The 16,160-nt window shown below is 36.0% G+C and overlaps 3 protein-coding genes across 3 annotated transcripts in view; 2 read left to right on the top strand and 1 right to left on the bottom strand.

Moving 5' to 3' along the window:
• Positions 1 to 4,885, bottom strand: part of LOC111458570 (DExH-box ATP-dependent RNA helicase DExH3) — a 12,741-nt gene extending 7,856 nt beyond the window's left edge. The window contains exons 1-8 of the mRNA XM_023101313.1: positions 4,473 to 4,885; positions 3,175 to 3,329; positions 3,007 to 3,094; positions 2,673 to 2,909; positions 1,855 to 1,950; positions 660 to 848; positions 369 to 528; positions 88 to 218 (exon numbers count right to left, since the gene is read on the bottom strand). Coding sequence (XP_022957081.1) covers positions 88 to 218; positions 369 to 528; positions 660 to 848; positions 1,855 to 1,950; positions 2,673 to 2,909; positions 3,007 to 3,094; positions 3,175 to 3,329; positions 4,473 to 4,688 — 1,272 coding nt within the window. The 5' untranslated portion in view covers positions 4,689 to 4,885. The remainder of the gene's footprint in view (positions 1 to 87; positions 219 to 368; positions 529 to 659; positions 849 to 1,854; positions 1,951 to 2,672; positions 2,910 to 3,006; positions 3,095 to 3,174; positions 3,330 to 4,472) is intronic.
• A 1,119-nt stretch (positions 4,886 to 6,004) lies between these two features.
• On the top strand, positions 6,005 to 10,188 carry LOC111458772 (protein RBL-like). The gene is made up of 5 exons (XM_023101578.1): positions 6,005 to 6,141; positions 6,239 to 6,337; positions 7,376 to 8,454; positions 8,528 to 8,789; positions 9,935 to 10,188. The coding sequence occupies exons 1-5, from the start codon at positions 6,123 to 6,125 to the stop codon at positions 10,132 to 10,134; spliced, it is 1,659 nt and encodes a 552-aa protein (XP_022957346.1). The 5' UTR covers positions 6,005 to 6,122; the 3' UTR covers positions 10,135 to 10,188.
• A 1,035-nt stretch (positions 10,189 to 11,223) lies between these two features.
• Positions 11,224 to 14,553, top strand: LOC111458773 (ethylene-responsive transcription factor WRI1-like). Its single transcript, XM_023101579.1, has 6 exons — positions 11,224 to 11,680; positions 11,764 to 11,846; positions 12,055 to 12,063; positions 12,198 to 12,286; positions 12,518 to 12,719; positions 13,793 to 14,553. Exons 1-6 carry the CDS (start codon positions 11,391 to 11,393, stop codon positions 14,407 to 14,409), a joined length of 1,290 nt encoding a protein of 429 aa, XP_022957347.1. The 5' UTR covers positions 11,224 to 11,390; the 3' UTR covers positions 14,410 to 14,553.
• The last annotated feature ends 1,607 nt before the right edge of the window (positions 14,554 to 16,160 follow it).

Below are 16,160 nucleotides of genomic sequence, written 5' to 3'. Positions count from 1 at the left end.
AAAAAAAAAAAAAAAAAAATGCTGCAACATCAAACATGGCAAACAACAAACAATTTTATCCATGAGAAGTATCAAGCTTTAACTCACTGGGATATGAATAGTTGGTGCTCCTCCAAAATAACTGGAAAAAAGTTCAGCATTTAAAGTGGCACTCATCAAGATTAATCTTAAATCCCGGCGGCGTGGAAGTAGATCCTTCAAGACAATCAACAGAAAATCTGAAACAAAATCAATTGGATAAGGAGATTAACAATACTTAAGAATAGACATCAGAAGCAAAAGAGGCCATATCTTTTGTTCTTCCCAATAAAAGTCAGTTATACAAAGAAAAAATGTTTAGAGAATGTCAAAGAACCTAAAAACCAAACCTTCATTCATGCCTCGCTCATGAATTTCATCCACAAAAACATGAGTAATCCCATTTAGATTACGGTCACTTAGAAGCCTCCGGAGTAATATACCACTGGTGCAAAACAAGAGATGGGTGTTTTTCCCTTTCATACCTTCTAATCGAACTTTATAGCCAACCTACAAAAAAATCTTTGATGTGGTATGGAAGTGAAAACTAAGAGTAACAAAGTTCAGAATGTACTACAGTTCATGAAGTTAATGAATTATTTGCATGCATACGCAAGCACTGTGGAGAAGAGAAGGCTCACTGTTTCACCAAGGGGTTCTCCTCGCTCTATGGATACTCTTTCGGAAACAGCCATAGCAGAGATTCTTCGGGGCTGAGTGCATATTATGCTACAGAAAGCTCCTCGACCAGTTTCGATTTCTGATTCTAGTAGGTACTGAGGAAGTTGTGTAGTCTTACCGCATCCAGTTTCTCCGGATATAACTACTACCTACCATCATAACAATGGAATGAACAATCAAATGGAGATTACACTTATAATACTATCAAAGAAGCAAAGAAACTTCAAACTCTTTGGCATTTTGCAAAGAGAACAATTATCGAACTTTTTTATGAATACAAGTTATAAGAATGTCCACGAGATTGGATAACCATGTACCCTTCCCAATCAAGAGCAATTATTCAATTGGCAGACAAAAAAAAAAGTGAGGGTAGGCAAGAAAATTATGTGATAACTTAATAAATGATAAAAATAATAATAATAATAATAATAATAAATAAATAAATAAAGGTGAGGGTAGGCAACAAACTTTGGTACTCTTTTAACAACTCATCAAACACCATGAGAAAAGTTCACAGAAGGCTTCAGGAACACATCAAGAGGTGTTGAATTTAAAAAAAGAAAAATAAAAATAAAAAACTGTTCCACAGAATCCTGGGTCACAACAAACTTTTGTATTCATAATAATTCATCTTTTATTGGTATTGTTTGTAACAAAAGAAAGTACGAATCTGTGGTCAATACAGCCATCTCACGCAGGATTGCTATGAGATTCACTATAAAAGAAAATTAAAACAAAAGCATTATATAAGGATGTCAATGAAATAAATGTTTTTAAACAAAAAAATAAATCAAAATTTTCTAAACAAATCTGTATATTCAGGATAGAATGACAATACTGAAAAGTAAAATGGGTTTTTGAAATCCATTCTCCCTCCTTTACTGCTCATGAGGGTAATGAAATTATTCATGAGGCAAGTAAATGGAAACCCTGAGTTAGTTCTTGTGAACGGTGGAAGGAGATCAAATTTGAATGACCTCAAAAGAAATTTAGTCAAGAAATTGGCATTAAAAGTATGTGCTTTTTTGAGACATTTAAACCTTGCCTCTTCAACAGGAACAAAAACAGTATAACATTAAGTTGTTAGTGGCGAGTTCTCGCTTGACCTTTGATCGAGCGAAAATATAATAAATAGTTGACAATTTCTAAGAAAACCTGATTTTGTGCTATTGCCTGGAGTAGCCTTTCCTTCTCCTTGAATGCTGGCAGAGATCTCCTGAAATCCAGTATCTTCCTCCCTTCAGGTGATTCCTGTCAATAATGAAGCATACATAAGTCAGATCTGTAAGTAATATCATCCAAATATAAGTTTTTATCTAAAATGCATTTATCGCTAGTGAGACCCCCAAGGAAGTGTTCAAAATGCACATTGAAATAAGAAGTATAGGAAAAAGAAACTTGGAAATGGAAGCTTGGGATTAAAATTGTTAAGAAAGTGATGCCTGCATTCGAAGCATAGAGGAGTGGTGTCCGGATATCTTGTCCACGGTCTTATGCATGCATAATGGACTGTCCCTTTCTACAATGGACATACTGTTCTAAAATAATATTTTAATCATAAGTACCGAACCAACTGGTCTACAAAAGGCTTTGAATAAATAAATGTGAAAAACTAAAAAATAATTATTGTTCTTATTATGAGCCTAATCTCAATGCAGTCTTCCATACTTGCAAGAAAAAATAAAACGGAACAGCATTGAGCACAAATTGCACATGAATATGAACCAGAAAGTAAAAACAGCAAAGAAACTTGTTTGACAACCATAGTCTGGATGTTAGCATCATCCGTTATTTAAACCAGGAAAATAAGACGGCAAGCTATAATATAACCAGTTACTGCATCCAATATTGGAGATCTAAAAATTTCTCTCAATTCTCAAAATAGTGAATACTTTGTGGGCAGGGGCATACAGATTTCTGTTATTCACATTTACAATTACATGTTACTCAATGTGGAGCATTGGTTTCATTACCTGCCATGCTCTTTGCATATTTCGCATCCGTAAACTCCTCCGCTGAAGTACCTTTTCCATCACAGACTCATCAAGATAAGAATTTTCATATTCATCCGTATTAACATCTTTAACCTCGTCGATAGACTTGGCATCATTTGAAATCTCACTAGCCTTTGCAGAACTTAACCGAATGCGATCACAGTGTTCCTGTAGTAAACCTTCAACCCTCCTTTGCAAACTTAAAGGAATAGCAACCTGCACATATAAGAAAGCTAAGGTTTTTTTTCCAATGGAATGATCCTCGGTACAAGAGGTACTGTAATCAAACTTTTCAAGTCAAATAGATTGTTACCTCTCTTTGTGGTCGTTTATCATCCAAATCTGGTCGGTAGTTAGGAAGGGGAACTTTACTGGCAACAACCACTTTTCCGTACATTGAACTGCCAATGCAAAGCAAATTCTAACTAAACTGAAATATTTAAATATATATATATAATATATAAATAAAGTTCCCATCTACCAGTAGAGCCCCATCTTTTTGGCAAGGTTTGAGATCTGCTCAAAGTCTCTCTTGTCCCTGTTATCTCTTGAGATGATCTCTTGATCCTTCTCATTTCGAGATAGCAAGCTAAGTTTCCATTTCCATTCATCGATGTTGGCCACAGAAGATGAGGCCTGAAATTTTGTAACAATAACTAGCTTTAAAAATAAATGAACACAAAGTACAAACTCAAGAGAGACGATAGTATAAGTAATAACAATATTTGGGAAATGACCATCAACTTACTCTGTGTCCAGAACTGCAATTAAATTTCTCTATTAAATTGATAATAAATATACTAAAATTTTGATACATATGTGACATAGCCCATATTTTATGAGTTGACACTTAAATAGAACACCATTACTACGTGATTCCTTTTGGTTTATAACAAATAGAAGGTTGAAGCATGGATGGACATCCAAAAAGTTAGCTCTTTCAAGCAAAAGGCACAATAGTGAGTACAATATCAGCGACGTCTGGTTATAATGCACCATATTTTTTAAACAGTGTTGTGATGGCATGTGGACATCTATTTCTTTAACAGAAAAAATCTATTAGTACAAAATCTAGCAGACCATGAAAGTGACAAGAGATGTTGTATATTTATATAGCTACCGAGCCACGTGCCAACGTCTGACTATAATGTTTCAGTTCACTCAAAGTGTCACTTGATATAAAATACTAATCGGTCGATCTTGTTGACAAGCATCCCTTCAACATTTTATTAGCACAAACTCAGAACGTGAAGCTTAAAGTCCAAGTCCAACGCTTTGCGACTAAACTCGGACAAATCTAATCGAGACAGCCCATATGCCATGATATTAAAAGATGCAGCTCGTCCAAACCCATCTATGCGCCAAATTAAGGACCGAACTTGAGTTCCTATGCACGCTAACAGCTCAACAAGGAACTGCCAGACTAAACCCGCTCCAAGGGATGCATCGCCTTCATTCAGACTAATGCGAGAGCCTACAAATTCTAACGTCAAAATCTAAAGCCCTCAAAATACAAAATACGGATCCGAGCCAACAAAATTTTAATTGATACGGGACCATATACATCGAAAAGTGCAGGAAAACAATACAAAGAGAACCCTAATCTATAGCCCCTTGGGCTCGTCATGAAACTGGCATTTCAACGAAATTTTAGACGAACTAAAAAGAAGTGATTGCTTTCAGACTACGAAATGAATAGAAATACCACAATCTCAAACAAAAATTCCACCTCCATTTAAACGAACATATGCATAAACAATACGGAAGTAAATAACCTACCGTATTGTTCTCAACGTCGCACTCGTACTCATCGTCCGAGAATTGCTCCGCGGCATAATGATACGAACCTCGCCAGACTCGGGAAACAGAAAACGAATGAGACTGTAGAAGCAGTTTAAGTGGCCTCACAGCGAGGCTGTACTTGTTAGACAGGTCGCAGTTGATGTTCTTCGATAATACTAAGAAAACATTTGGAAGTCGCTTGAAATTATGCATTCTAACAGAGAAGACTCAGTCATGGAAGCCGGAACGGTATCCCTTCATCGCACTGACCATTCGTTTTCTGATGGGTTTCGAACTATGCCTCCGGCTCCGGCAGCAAGACGATTGCCGACTAGAAATATCTCAGAGTTCGACACTGATTGAGTCACTAGTTCGCCTTCGATTGCCGCCTTCCAACCCCGTCCCAATTAAAATCCCATCGCTAAGTTCTTTTATATATATGTATATATATATATATCAAATTTGGTTAAATAAACTTTTTGATTTCATCATATATTACTCTTCAAACTACTTATTATTTAATTTTAAAAATATTTTAATTTTAACATTTTAATTATCATACAAAATCCGAGAAAATTTGCGAAAACGAAAAAAATTATTTATAAAAGTGTGAAAACTTTTCTTTAGTTTCCTCTAGTATACGGGTTTTAAAACTGTGAGGTTAATAATAATATGTAACGGGCCAAAATGAAAAATATATGATAACATTTGGCTCGTAGCATTACAAATAGTATCAGAGCTAGGTGTCACAGTCATGCTCGTCGTGTTGCCTATGGCCACATACCCATGACAAGACAAACCCTTTATGTCTTTCCATGTTCTAGTATTTTACTTTTGTATTTCTAATAAATACGACGTTTCGGAAAAATCATGTCTAGACCTACTGGACATTAAATGCCTCAAAATGAAAAATATATGCTAACATTTGGCTCGTAGCATTACAAATAGTATCAGAGCTAGGTGTCACAGTCATGCTCGTCGTGTTGCCTATGGCCACATACTCATGACAAGACAAACCTTTTATGTCTTTCCATGTTCTAGTATTTTACTTTTGTATTTCTAGGAAATACAACGTTTCTGAAAAATCATGTCTAGACCTACTAGACATTAAATGCCTCAAAATGTACTATAGGGGATATGACTAGTCGTCAACTTCTCTATACTAATAGTTATATATGATAAGCTGTTGTTGTTACTCTCATATATCTCTTTCAAAATATCTCTATACCCTCGTTTTCTAAAACCTTATTCTTAAATCGAGGCCAGAGAATCAAGCATGCGTCACTTGGCTGTAGTCGACATAAGAACGAATTAGCTTAACTCGCTTATTGTTGGAAAGTGAGTGGCTCACAATAGCAAGTTCGCTGACGACACTAATAGGGTGCCAATGACAACACTAGGCTCCATATGCATTTTAAAACGGTCATTTTATTTATTTATTTTTAGTTGAAGGGAGGTATATATATATATATATATATATATTATAAAACTATATAAAAAAATAAATAAATAAATAAAATGGCAATTAATTGAGAAGGGCTTTTGGCGCCGACTGTTCCCTCCTTGCCCTGCTTCCATGTTCTTCCACTTCGCTTACGAACCCAACCTCACTTCACTTCACATTTCAGTTCTGGCTTCTTCACCTCCATGAATGCCCCAATAATCGGTGAGTTCCTGCCTTTTCCTTCCCAATTCATCTCCCTAATTTCGAAATAGTTTTTTTTTTCCTCTGGTATTTATTTCACTTCGTTCTGTCTGCGAAGATCCGCTTCAAGGAGATTTCCCGGAGGTTATAGAAGAGTTTCTCGAACATGGCGTGATGAAATGCATCGCCTTTAACCGTCGCGGTACTCTTCTAGCAGGTATCCATGGCTGTCTTCGTTTTACATGAATCTCTTTTCCTGGACGACTTGGCTGTTAGAAGCATTTTCAAACTTTAATGTTGTTTTTGTGATTTTTGGGTTTTTGCTGCGTTGATGATTATATGGCTCGGTTTTGTTTTAGTTCATGCTTTGAGTGTTAATATTGATTTTGTTATGCTGGCGAGCAGGATTGAGCCATGAGGGTGTGGTAAATGATTCAAAATGTCCTTGTAATCCCCTTTGTTTAGCTAGGTTTCCATGTTATTACTTGTGTTTCTTCTCCTTTTGAATGGATAACCTCTTTCACTGAGACAAGAGCCCAAGAGAGAAGGAGCAAAAACTACAAAAAGAGGCTTCAATAGTTAAGATTCAAGATTAAAGAACTAACTTCATTGTGTATTGCCGAAAGGAGGTTGAATATGCTTGATTTATGGGGGTATCCACTATACGTTTACATTTTCAAGTTTTTTCTTCTCATCTCAAAGAAAAAGGACAGTCTAATTCTGTGTTGTTTCTTGATTCAGCTCAAATAAGCATGTGGTAGTGTCACTTTTGAGTTCCATGTCTTATTGACACTGGTGTTGATTAGATGAGTTTCTTGCTTTGTGGAAACCATTTTTGTGAGATCCCTAGTCAGTTGGAGAGGGAAATGAAACATTTCGTATAAGTGTGTGGAAACTTTTCCTCAGTAGATGCGTTTTAAAACTGTGAGGTTGATGATGATACGTAACGGGTCAAAGCGGACAATATCCACTAGCGGTGGGCTTGGGCTATTACAATTGATATCAGAGCCAGACACAGGGCGCTGGCCCCCAAGAGGGGTGGATTATGAGATCCCACATCAGTTGGAGAGGGAAACGAAGCATTTCTTACAAGGGTGTGGAAACCTCTCCCTAATAGACACGTTCTAAAACTATGAGGCTTATGGCGATACGTAACGGGCCAAAGTGGACAATATCTACTAGCAGTGGGCTTTGACTATTACAATTTTGGTCAATATCCGGTAGATATTAATGCTTTAACGTTACTATTGGCCAGCTGGATGCTCTGATGGAAACTGTGTTATCTGGGATTTTGAGACCAGAGGCATTGCTAAGGAGCTTAAAGACAAAGATTGTGTTTCTGCAATTACGAGTGTCTGTTGGTCAAATTATGGCCATCAAATTCTTGTATCTGCTGCCGATAGGTCGTTAACACTGTGGAACGTTCTCAAGGGGGAGAAGGTAAACCGCATAACTCTGCAACAGACCCCTTTACAAGCTCGTCTGCATCCTGGATCTTCTAATCCATCTCTCTGCTTGGCATGCCCTCTCTCATCTGCTCCTATGATTGTCGACTTAAAGACGGGAAGCACAACTCTACTTCCAGTTTGTATTTCTGATGCAGATACAGCTTCTTCTCGTGGCAAAGTATCTGATGGAACTCCGCCTTTTACCCCGACAGCGGCTTGCTTTAACAAGTATGGCGACCTAGTTTATGTAGGAAATTCAAAAGGGGAAATACTTGTGATAGATTACGAAAGAGTTCAGATAGAGGCCATGGTTCCAATTTCTGGAGGTGCTGTTGTGAAGAACATAGTATTTAGTAGAAATGGTCAATATCTTCTCACTAATTCTAACGACAGAACGATTAGAATCTATGAAAGTCTCCTACCCAACAAAGATGGTTTGAAATTCATTGACGAAATTACGAAAGAGTTCGATGGGCTCGATGGTGCTGAGAAACTAAAGGCTGTTGGAACAAAGTGTTTAACTCTTTTCCGGGAGTTTCAAGATTCTATCACTAGAATGCACTGGAAAGCACCTTGTTTTAGTGGTGATGGTGAGTGGGTTGTTGGTGGTTCTGCAAGCAAAGGCGAACACAAGATTTACATTTGGGATCGAGCAGGTTATCTCGTAAAAATCCTCGAAGGGCCAAAGGAAGCATTGATTGATTTAGGCTGGCATCCCGTTCATCCCATTGTCGTCTCTGTTTCACTTACTGGCTTAATTTATATTTGGGCTAAAGATTATACTGAGAATTGGAGTGCTTTTGCTCCTGATTTTAAAGAGCTCGAGGAAAACGAAGAATACGTGGAAAGAGAAGATGAATTTGATCTGAACCCCGAAACCGAAAAGGTGAGATTATAATTGTTATTTTTCCTAAGTTTTTGATTCCTTGCCTAGTCACATGACAGATCCGTGGTTTCAGGTGAAAGAACCCGATGTTAATGAAGATGAAGAAGTCGATATCGTAAATTTGGAGAAGGATTCAGCTTTCAGTGACTCAGATGCTTCACAGGATGAACTATGCTTCTTGCCAGCTATCCCATGTCCCGACATTATCGAGCAGCAGGATAAGTGCATCGAGATTTCTTCAAAAATGATCGAAAATAACAATTCCGGATCCCCACCTTCAGAGGAGGCTGGTGTAAATGGCCGTACGACCAATCATGCATCAAGTCCACTGGAAGGTAACAATTCACTTGCTCAGTTGATTGTGTTTTCTTCTGTGTGTTGCTGGGTACATACCATTTACATATCTTGTTTTCTAGGCTACCCTACAAAGAGAACCCTTGGGCCCAGTTTCTTAAGGAATTAGCATAAAACCATAACTCAGTTCAGTTACTCAAGCAAGCATAAACATATCACAGCTACATTAAGTGTCTCCTAGTATCTAAAAGGATATTATATTGTTCTTGTTCATGAACATAAATGGTGCCCTTATGAGTGAACTTGATATCTGAACGAGGGAACGGGGATATCTGAGCGAACTTGATGATCTTTTTTCTCTGAATAATGTGTTCTGACTTTATGTTCTCATGTTATGGTATGAAATACTTCCTCCCCCAATGGTGTTCTATGCAAGAGAAAATTGGATGGCAAAGGCCTCTTCTTTCGAGAAAACCTCAGTTGTGAGATCTTACATCGGTTGGAGAGAGGAACGAAACATTCTTTATAAGAGTGTGAAAACTTCTCCCTCACAACCATATTTTAAAACCTTGTGGGGAAGCTCGGAAGGAAAAATAAAAACAGACAATATCTTCCCATGGTGGGCTTAGGTTGTTACAAATGGTATTAGAGCCAGATACCGGACGGTGTACCAGTGAGGACGCTGAGCCTTAAAGGGAGTGGACACCGAGTGGTGTGCTAGCAAGGATGCTGAGCCCCGAAAGGGATTGGATTGTGAGATCCCACATCGATTGGAAAAGGAAGGGAACGAGTGACAGCGTGGAGTTGGGTCCTAGAGGGGGTGGATTATGAGATCCCACATCGGTTAAAGAAGGAAATGAAACATTCTTTATAAGGGTTTGAAAATTTCTCCCTAGCATTCACATTTTAAAACCTTGAGGAGAAGCCCGGAAGAAAAAACTCAAAGAGGACACTATCTGCCAATAATAGGCTTGTGCTGTGTTACATAAGTAGTTACTCTTGCAAAAGTTTTTCTATAGCCTTATCATCGGTTCCAATCAAACCGGTTCTTCTCTCTAACCTTGTTAAGATGCATCCATCATCTTGAAACAACACGAGCCAGTAGTTACACAATATGTTTCCGTAACTCTGTCCGAACCAATCAATATCGCTTCGTAATTCAACTAGGGGTTGGTTTGTTTTGCAGTATTAGATAACCCAGACGATGCAGGAGGAGCACAGGTGAAACGAAAACGAAAACCATCAGAGAAAGGACTGGAATTGCAAGCAGAGAAGGGAAAGAAACCCTCTAAACCTTCAGGTAGATTGTCAAAATTTAAAACCAAGTCCATGGTTCATCAGGATAATAGCAATGGTACGTACGGTGATGACAATTCTGATGAATAGCGGTAGAAAAAATCTGGCCTTTTTAATTTTATTGCATTAAGTTAATTAATCTTAGTTGATTATTACTGCTTTTAATTGGCATTTCAATATTAATGGAAAAAAAAAAGTCCAATATTTTAAATATCATAAGTTTCAATAATTAATCATTACTTATTTTAAATATCAATCTTAGTTGCTTTTATTTAAATAAATTGAGTCAGTTTTAATTATTTGATATATATTTGTATTAGTTATAACGTTGTTTATAAATAAATTATGGTAACGTTAATTTTTTATATTCTGATTAAATAATCTATAAAAAAAAAAAGTTACTTTTTTGGGGGGGTAAACACAAGAAATGTTACTGCTGCCGTTAAAATATTAATGGGAAATAATTTATTATGTTATTTTTTTAAAAAAAAAAAAATTTTAAAAACGAAAAATACAATTCTCGTACATTTAATTCACATGCCTAAGTACACAATTTACATTTAATTAAATTCTCCTATATTGACTTCCAAATATTTTACTATATTATAATTATTTTAAAATAAAATTTCAACCAATTGCCTTAGTAGTTTTTATAATTTTAAGGAATGATTAGACTTTTTTTTGCCAAATTTAGAAATAAAAATATTAAAAAAATTAAAATATTGGTTTAGATTTTTGAAAACAGATGCTATAGATAATAAAACAAAATATATCTTAATATTTATAAGTTTTAAAATAATTATTAGGAGACACCTGAAAACAGAAAGTTTCGAAGTTTTAAAAAAATTTGGTAGAAATTTGAATGCTTAATTTAATTGATGGATTAAATTTTATTAGCTTACCAAATATTATCAACAAATTTTAATCTATTACATAAATATTATTTATTACAACAAAAAGTTAAAAGAAAATTAATAAATGGAAAATGAAACTCCAAATCAAATTAGGGAAGGCAGCAAAGGGAAGGAATCTGGTTGGTAGCATGGCTGCACCTACAGCCAAGTGTTGGGCAGTTTCATAACTCACCTAGTTAATTAACCCTCATTCTTTAACCCTAGTTAACTTCTTCTTTTCTTTAACTCCCCCTCTCTGCTCTCTCTACTTTGTTGTTGGTAAACCACTTTAGGTTACCAAAATGCTTCTCAAAATTTCTCCCTCTCAACAATCCAATCCAACACGGACGCCATTTTAATACTGCATTTCGCTTCCAATTCCTTAATTCATTTCTCTCCTCCTCTTCTTCAATCGCAATCGTAATCTCTCCGCCATCGCCGCCGCTTCTCGCCATGAGAATAATCTCTCCGCCTGTCTCTTCTTCTTCTTCTTCTTCTTCTTCTTCTTCTTCTTCTTCTTCCTCTTCCTCCTCGTCTTCTTCCTCCTCCTGCATCGGCTCCGATTCCGGCATTCATAACAACAATCTCGCCGCTCCTCACCGGCCGCAATCTGAGAAAACCACAGCCAAACGACGGAGGAGGAATCAAGATGAAACGAAATGCCAGATTCATAATCATAACGCTAATGGATCCAACAACGCCTCTCCCGCTCGGCGGAGCTCCATTTACAGAGGAGTTACTAGGTTTACTTTCAAATTTGTAATTTGATTTTTTAATTTGCATGTTGAATTGTGATTAGGAAATTATTGTTCCGATTCGAAATCAGGCACCGATGGACCGGCCGGTTCGAAGCTCATCTCTGGGACAAGAGTTCATGGAATAACATTCAGAACAAAAAGGGAAGGCAAGGTGAGGAAATTAAAAGATCCTCTTAATTACTTAATTACTTAATTAATTAGTTAATTGAAGAGGAGATCTAAATAATTATTTGTTTATTTGGTTATTTATTCTTTTATATTTAAAAAAAATAAGGCCCTGAATTTGTTTTGCTGACTGTGTATCTTGGGGCCTCTCCTGTCATCTCCAACGTTCATTTTGCGCTTTTGTCGCTGATCAGTTTATTTGGGTAAGCTCTCTGTATCTTAATTTTCTCTATTTTTTTAAAAAATATATATTTCTGGACACGTGGCGGGATAATGGTTATCTTCTTCGTCCCGTTTCAAAATTTTATTGATTAATATGAAATTCATAAATTTGCAGGAGCCTACGACAACGAGGAAGCCGCTGCTCGAACTTATGACCTTGCTGCCCTCAAATATTGGGGCCCCGGGACCACGCTCAATTTCCCGGTACCTTTGACACTCAAGGCTAAAACAGACATTTCACTTTAAATTCTCAATTTATTTATTTAAATCTCCATAAAGCGAATCTCAATTTCATAGCCCTAAATTGACATTTTTCGTGATTTATTTTGAAGAATATTGTAAAATTATGGTCGGCATATATATAATACTTTTATTTATTTTTTTAATAAAATGTAAATTTATGAAAGATTAAAATGTGGGGTCCAAAAATTGCAGGTAGAGTCGTACACGAATGAAATGGAAGAAATGCGGAAAGTTTCCAAGGAGGAATATTTGGCGTCGTTACGGCGGCAGAGCAGTGGTTTTTCCAGAGGCGTTTCCAAGTACCGCGGCGTTGCCCGGCACCACCACAACGGCCGGTGGGAGGCTCGGATTGGCCGTGTTTTTGGAAGCAAATATCTCTACTTGGGAACTTACAGTACGTCTCTCTCTTTCTCTCTTTATGTCTACTTGTTAACACCACGTGGCAATGCCACGTGGGTTTTTAGTTGTTACGTGGCTCAGACCGTCAGAAATTTTCCCAGTCTGTCAGCTAACGTGGTACCATCGTTCTTACTTGTCTTAGACAAACCAATTCTTTATTGGCTTTAGCTTACATTTTAAGAAAAAATAAAATAATTTTATTAAGAAAATAAATGTTTAAAATTATATAAATTTATTAGGGTTGTTTGTTAATTGGTTTAACTACTGGGTCACTTCCAATCCCAAATCATCAACTGTTTCCATAGAAAAATGAGGTCCTTAGGTTCACCTTCCTTGAATTTGGTGTGTAATTCTAATTTATATATATATTAATTAAATAATGTTCAACTGTTTCCACCTTAAAATATTTTTTTTAGTTCATATATTTTAAACTGCTTATTTTAATTTAAAAATATATAAATAGTAAAATTATTGAAGGGGAGGAGTGGTCCAAGAGGGGTAAATAAATTTGGGGATGGGGGTACGGCACGTGATCCTTGTCGAGCTGGCAATATAAAATAATAAATAAAACAGTAGTTTGCGATCCACAGCTTTCCAAAAGTGAAGAAAAAGTATTACGTGGCGTCACGTGCCACTTCACTAGCCTCTGTCGGGGTGGGAACTTTTTAGCTTGTTTTTTTACATCTGTACTTTCATTTTCCTGGAGCCCATATTTCTTTTAAATAATTATTTTATTTTATTTTATTTTCTGCGTTATTTAATTTCTTCGGTCAAACCAAAAATCAAGGGAAATTCTTAGAGACAGCAGCCCCAGTTGTTCTGCATTCCTGCTTTCAATATTTTGACTTTTTTATTTTATTTTTATATAATATACTGTGAAATAAGGGGAGAATATGGATCTGTTTTTGTGATATGACTGCAATTAATTAATTGATTTAGATTCAAAACTAGTAAGGTCACGTGATTTCCCATCTAAATTTCAAACCAAACCCCATTTAGGAAGTGTAATTAATTCGATTAATTAAGTAATTAAGTTGATTAAGGTTTTGGTTTTATTTGTTTGTTAAGATACACAAGAAGAAGCAGCTGCAGCATATGACATGGCTGCCATTGAGTACAGAGGAGCCAATGCAGTCACCAACTTCGACATTAGCAATTACATTGGGAGGTTACAGAATAAATCATCACCAGATGACCCCAGTTGCTCCCCTGCTTCTTCTCACGGCGAAGTAGTACAACAACAACAACACGACCAAGATCAGCAGCGGCAACAACAACAACAAATTGCATTCTCGAGCCCGCCCGACCTCCAGTTTTCGATCGAGAATAACCCCTCTATGGTTGTCATGGATGAACCACCAACACAAGACGACCATGATCTCCATTGGTCTTTCTTAGACACGGGATTATTCGTGCACGTCCCTGACCTCCCACTTGAGAAATCGAGCGAGTTAGCTGACTTATACTTTGACGAGATCAGGTTTGAGGACGATATTGGGTTGATGTTCGAAGCAAGCTTAGAGAACAACAAGAACTGCGAAGGTAACGATGAAGATGATGATAACGTTGGGAAGAAGGAGGTCAACAACTGTAATGAGAAAATCAGATTGTTCGCAGCTACTACGACAACTTCACCGTCTTCTTCGTCGATAACCACCTCGGTTTCGTGTGAATTTAGGGTTTGAGATCTTAGGGGCTTGTTGTTTTTGTTTAAAATGGGAAAATCAAAATGTTAGAATATCATATGTTTATGAGCCTGTGGTCTTCTCTGTTCTTGGAGATTTGCTTAGGTGTTTTTGTTTTTAATAATTTGTTAATTTAATTTTTCAGCTTCCTTTTTTTTTTTTATAAATAATTTTCTCGAGGGTATTTTGGTCCAATGAAAAAGCCAATTAACATCCCTAAAACACAACCTTGGATTACTCAAAACATGTTTCTTAACGAAACTGTAACATCAAACAAAAGTTGTCCCCCTCTCTCTTTCTAATTTCTTGACCTTATGAAACATTATAAGAACAATATGTATACTTTTGTGATTATCGAGTTGTACGAAAGGTGTCGTGTCTGATTTGTTTCGTTTATGTTTGATAATGATTTGTTTTAAATTTTTTTATTTTGTAAAATTGTGCTCGTCAAATTTATAATAATTTAATTTTTACCTTAAAATCTCATCAAATTTAAATGTCAATAATTTTAATATTTTTTTTTAACTATATTTACTAAACTACTAAAAATTAAAGTTTACCTAATAAATTATTTATTATTTTATGAAATTTTAGGATTTTTTTTAATTGTCATAAAAAATAATGCATCAAAAATGTAATTTAATAAAATTAAAATGAATATTTGCATATCTATTTTCGAGACGAGTATATTTTATCAAACAAATGGGCCGAATGGGCTCTAAAAAATCTGGAAGCCGTCACTCACCATGAGGCCGTGGGTGAGGCTTAAGGCCCAATAATATTATATTCCATATGGCCTCTTTCAGCCCACATCTTTAATATATATTATTATATTATATTATATTTTAAAGACGCCGAATATTAGAGAATAAAGAAAGATTTTGAAAATCTCCCCCTAACAGATACGTTTTAAAATTATAAGGTTAATGACGATATATAACATACTAAAGTTGACAATATTTATTAGCGGTGGGCTTGGACAGTTACAAATGGTATCAGAGTTAGACAACGAACGGTGTACCCATGAAGACACGGGACCCTGAAGGAGATTTAGATTGTGAGCGGGCCTGAACAGTTACAAATGGTATCAGAGTTAGACAACGAACAGTCTACCCATGAAGACACTGGACCCTGAAGGAGATTAGAATGTGAGATTACACATCGGTTGAACTGGACCCCCAAGTAGATGGATTGTGACATCTCACATAGGTAGAGAGTTGACTCGTGATGGAGAAAGCCCAAAAGAAAAAAAATTCAAAAAATATAATATTTGAGGTCACCTAATATAGAATTATTTCATCCATGACACCGTTAACTTTAAATTTTTATAACAAAGTTATCGAAAGTACTCCTTATTAATATATATAATAATTTATTTTTTTTAATTCAGTCTTTTTAGTCATTCTATTCTTGAGATTATTATTATTCAAATATAGTATCCGTTCATTCCTATAACTTTTATTTACTCGATGTCATACATTCCCAGCTTCTACGAAGGGATGTTCGGGTTGAAAAATAGTGACCCAAATAGAACCGAAACACCAGTCCTCCAAGGTATATTTCGTTCGATTAAATTTAAAATTAAATAATTAAATTGGAGGGTAGCGTCGGTGGATAATTTGTGGTAAGTTTTGTTCTTTACTTAATCCATTAAACAACTTTTTAATACTTTAAAAAATTAATTAATTACAGTTTTAAATACTTTAATTATAATTACTTTTGATTATCCACTCTTCTTCTTTTTTCCCGTC

Source organism: Cucurbita moschata, unplaced genomic scaffold (assembly GCF_002738365.1).
Source record: "Cucurbita moschata cultivar Rifu unplaced genomic scaffold, Cmos_1.0 Cmo_Scf00021, whole genome shotgun sequence".
Taxonomy (NCBI): Eukaryota; Viridiplantae; Streptophyta; class Magnoliopsida; order Cucurbitales; family Cucurbitaceae; genus Cucurbita; species Cucurbita moschata.
The sequence above is the reverse complement of the archived record's forward strand: the minus strand, read 5'-3'. Positions and strand labels throughout refer to the sequence as shown.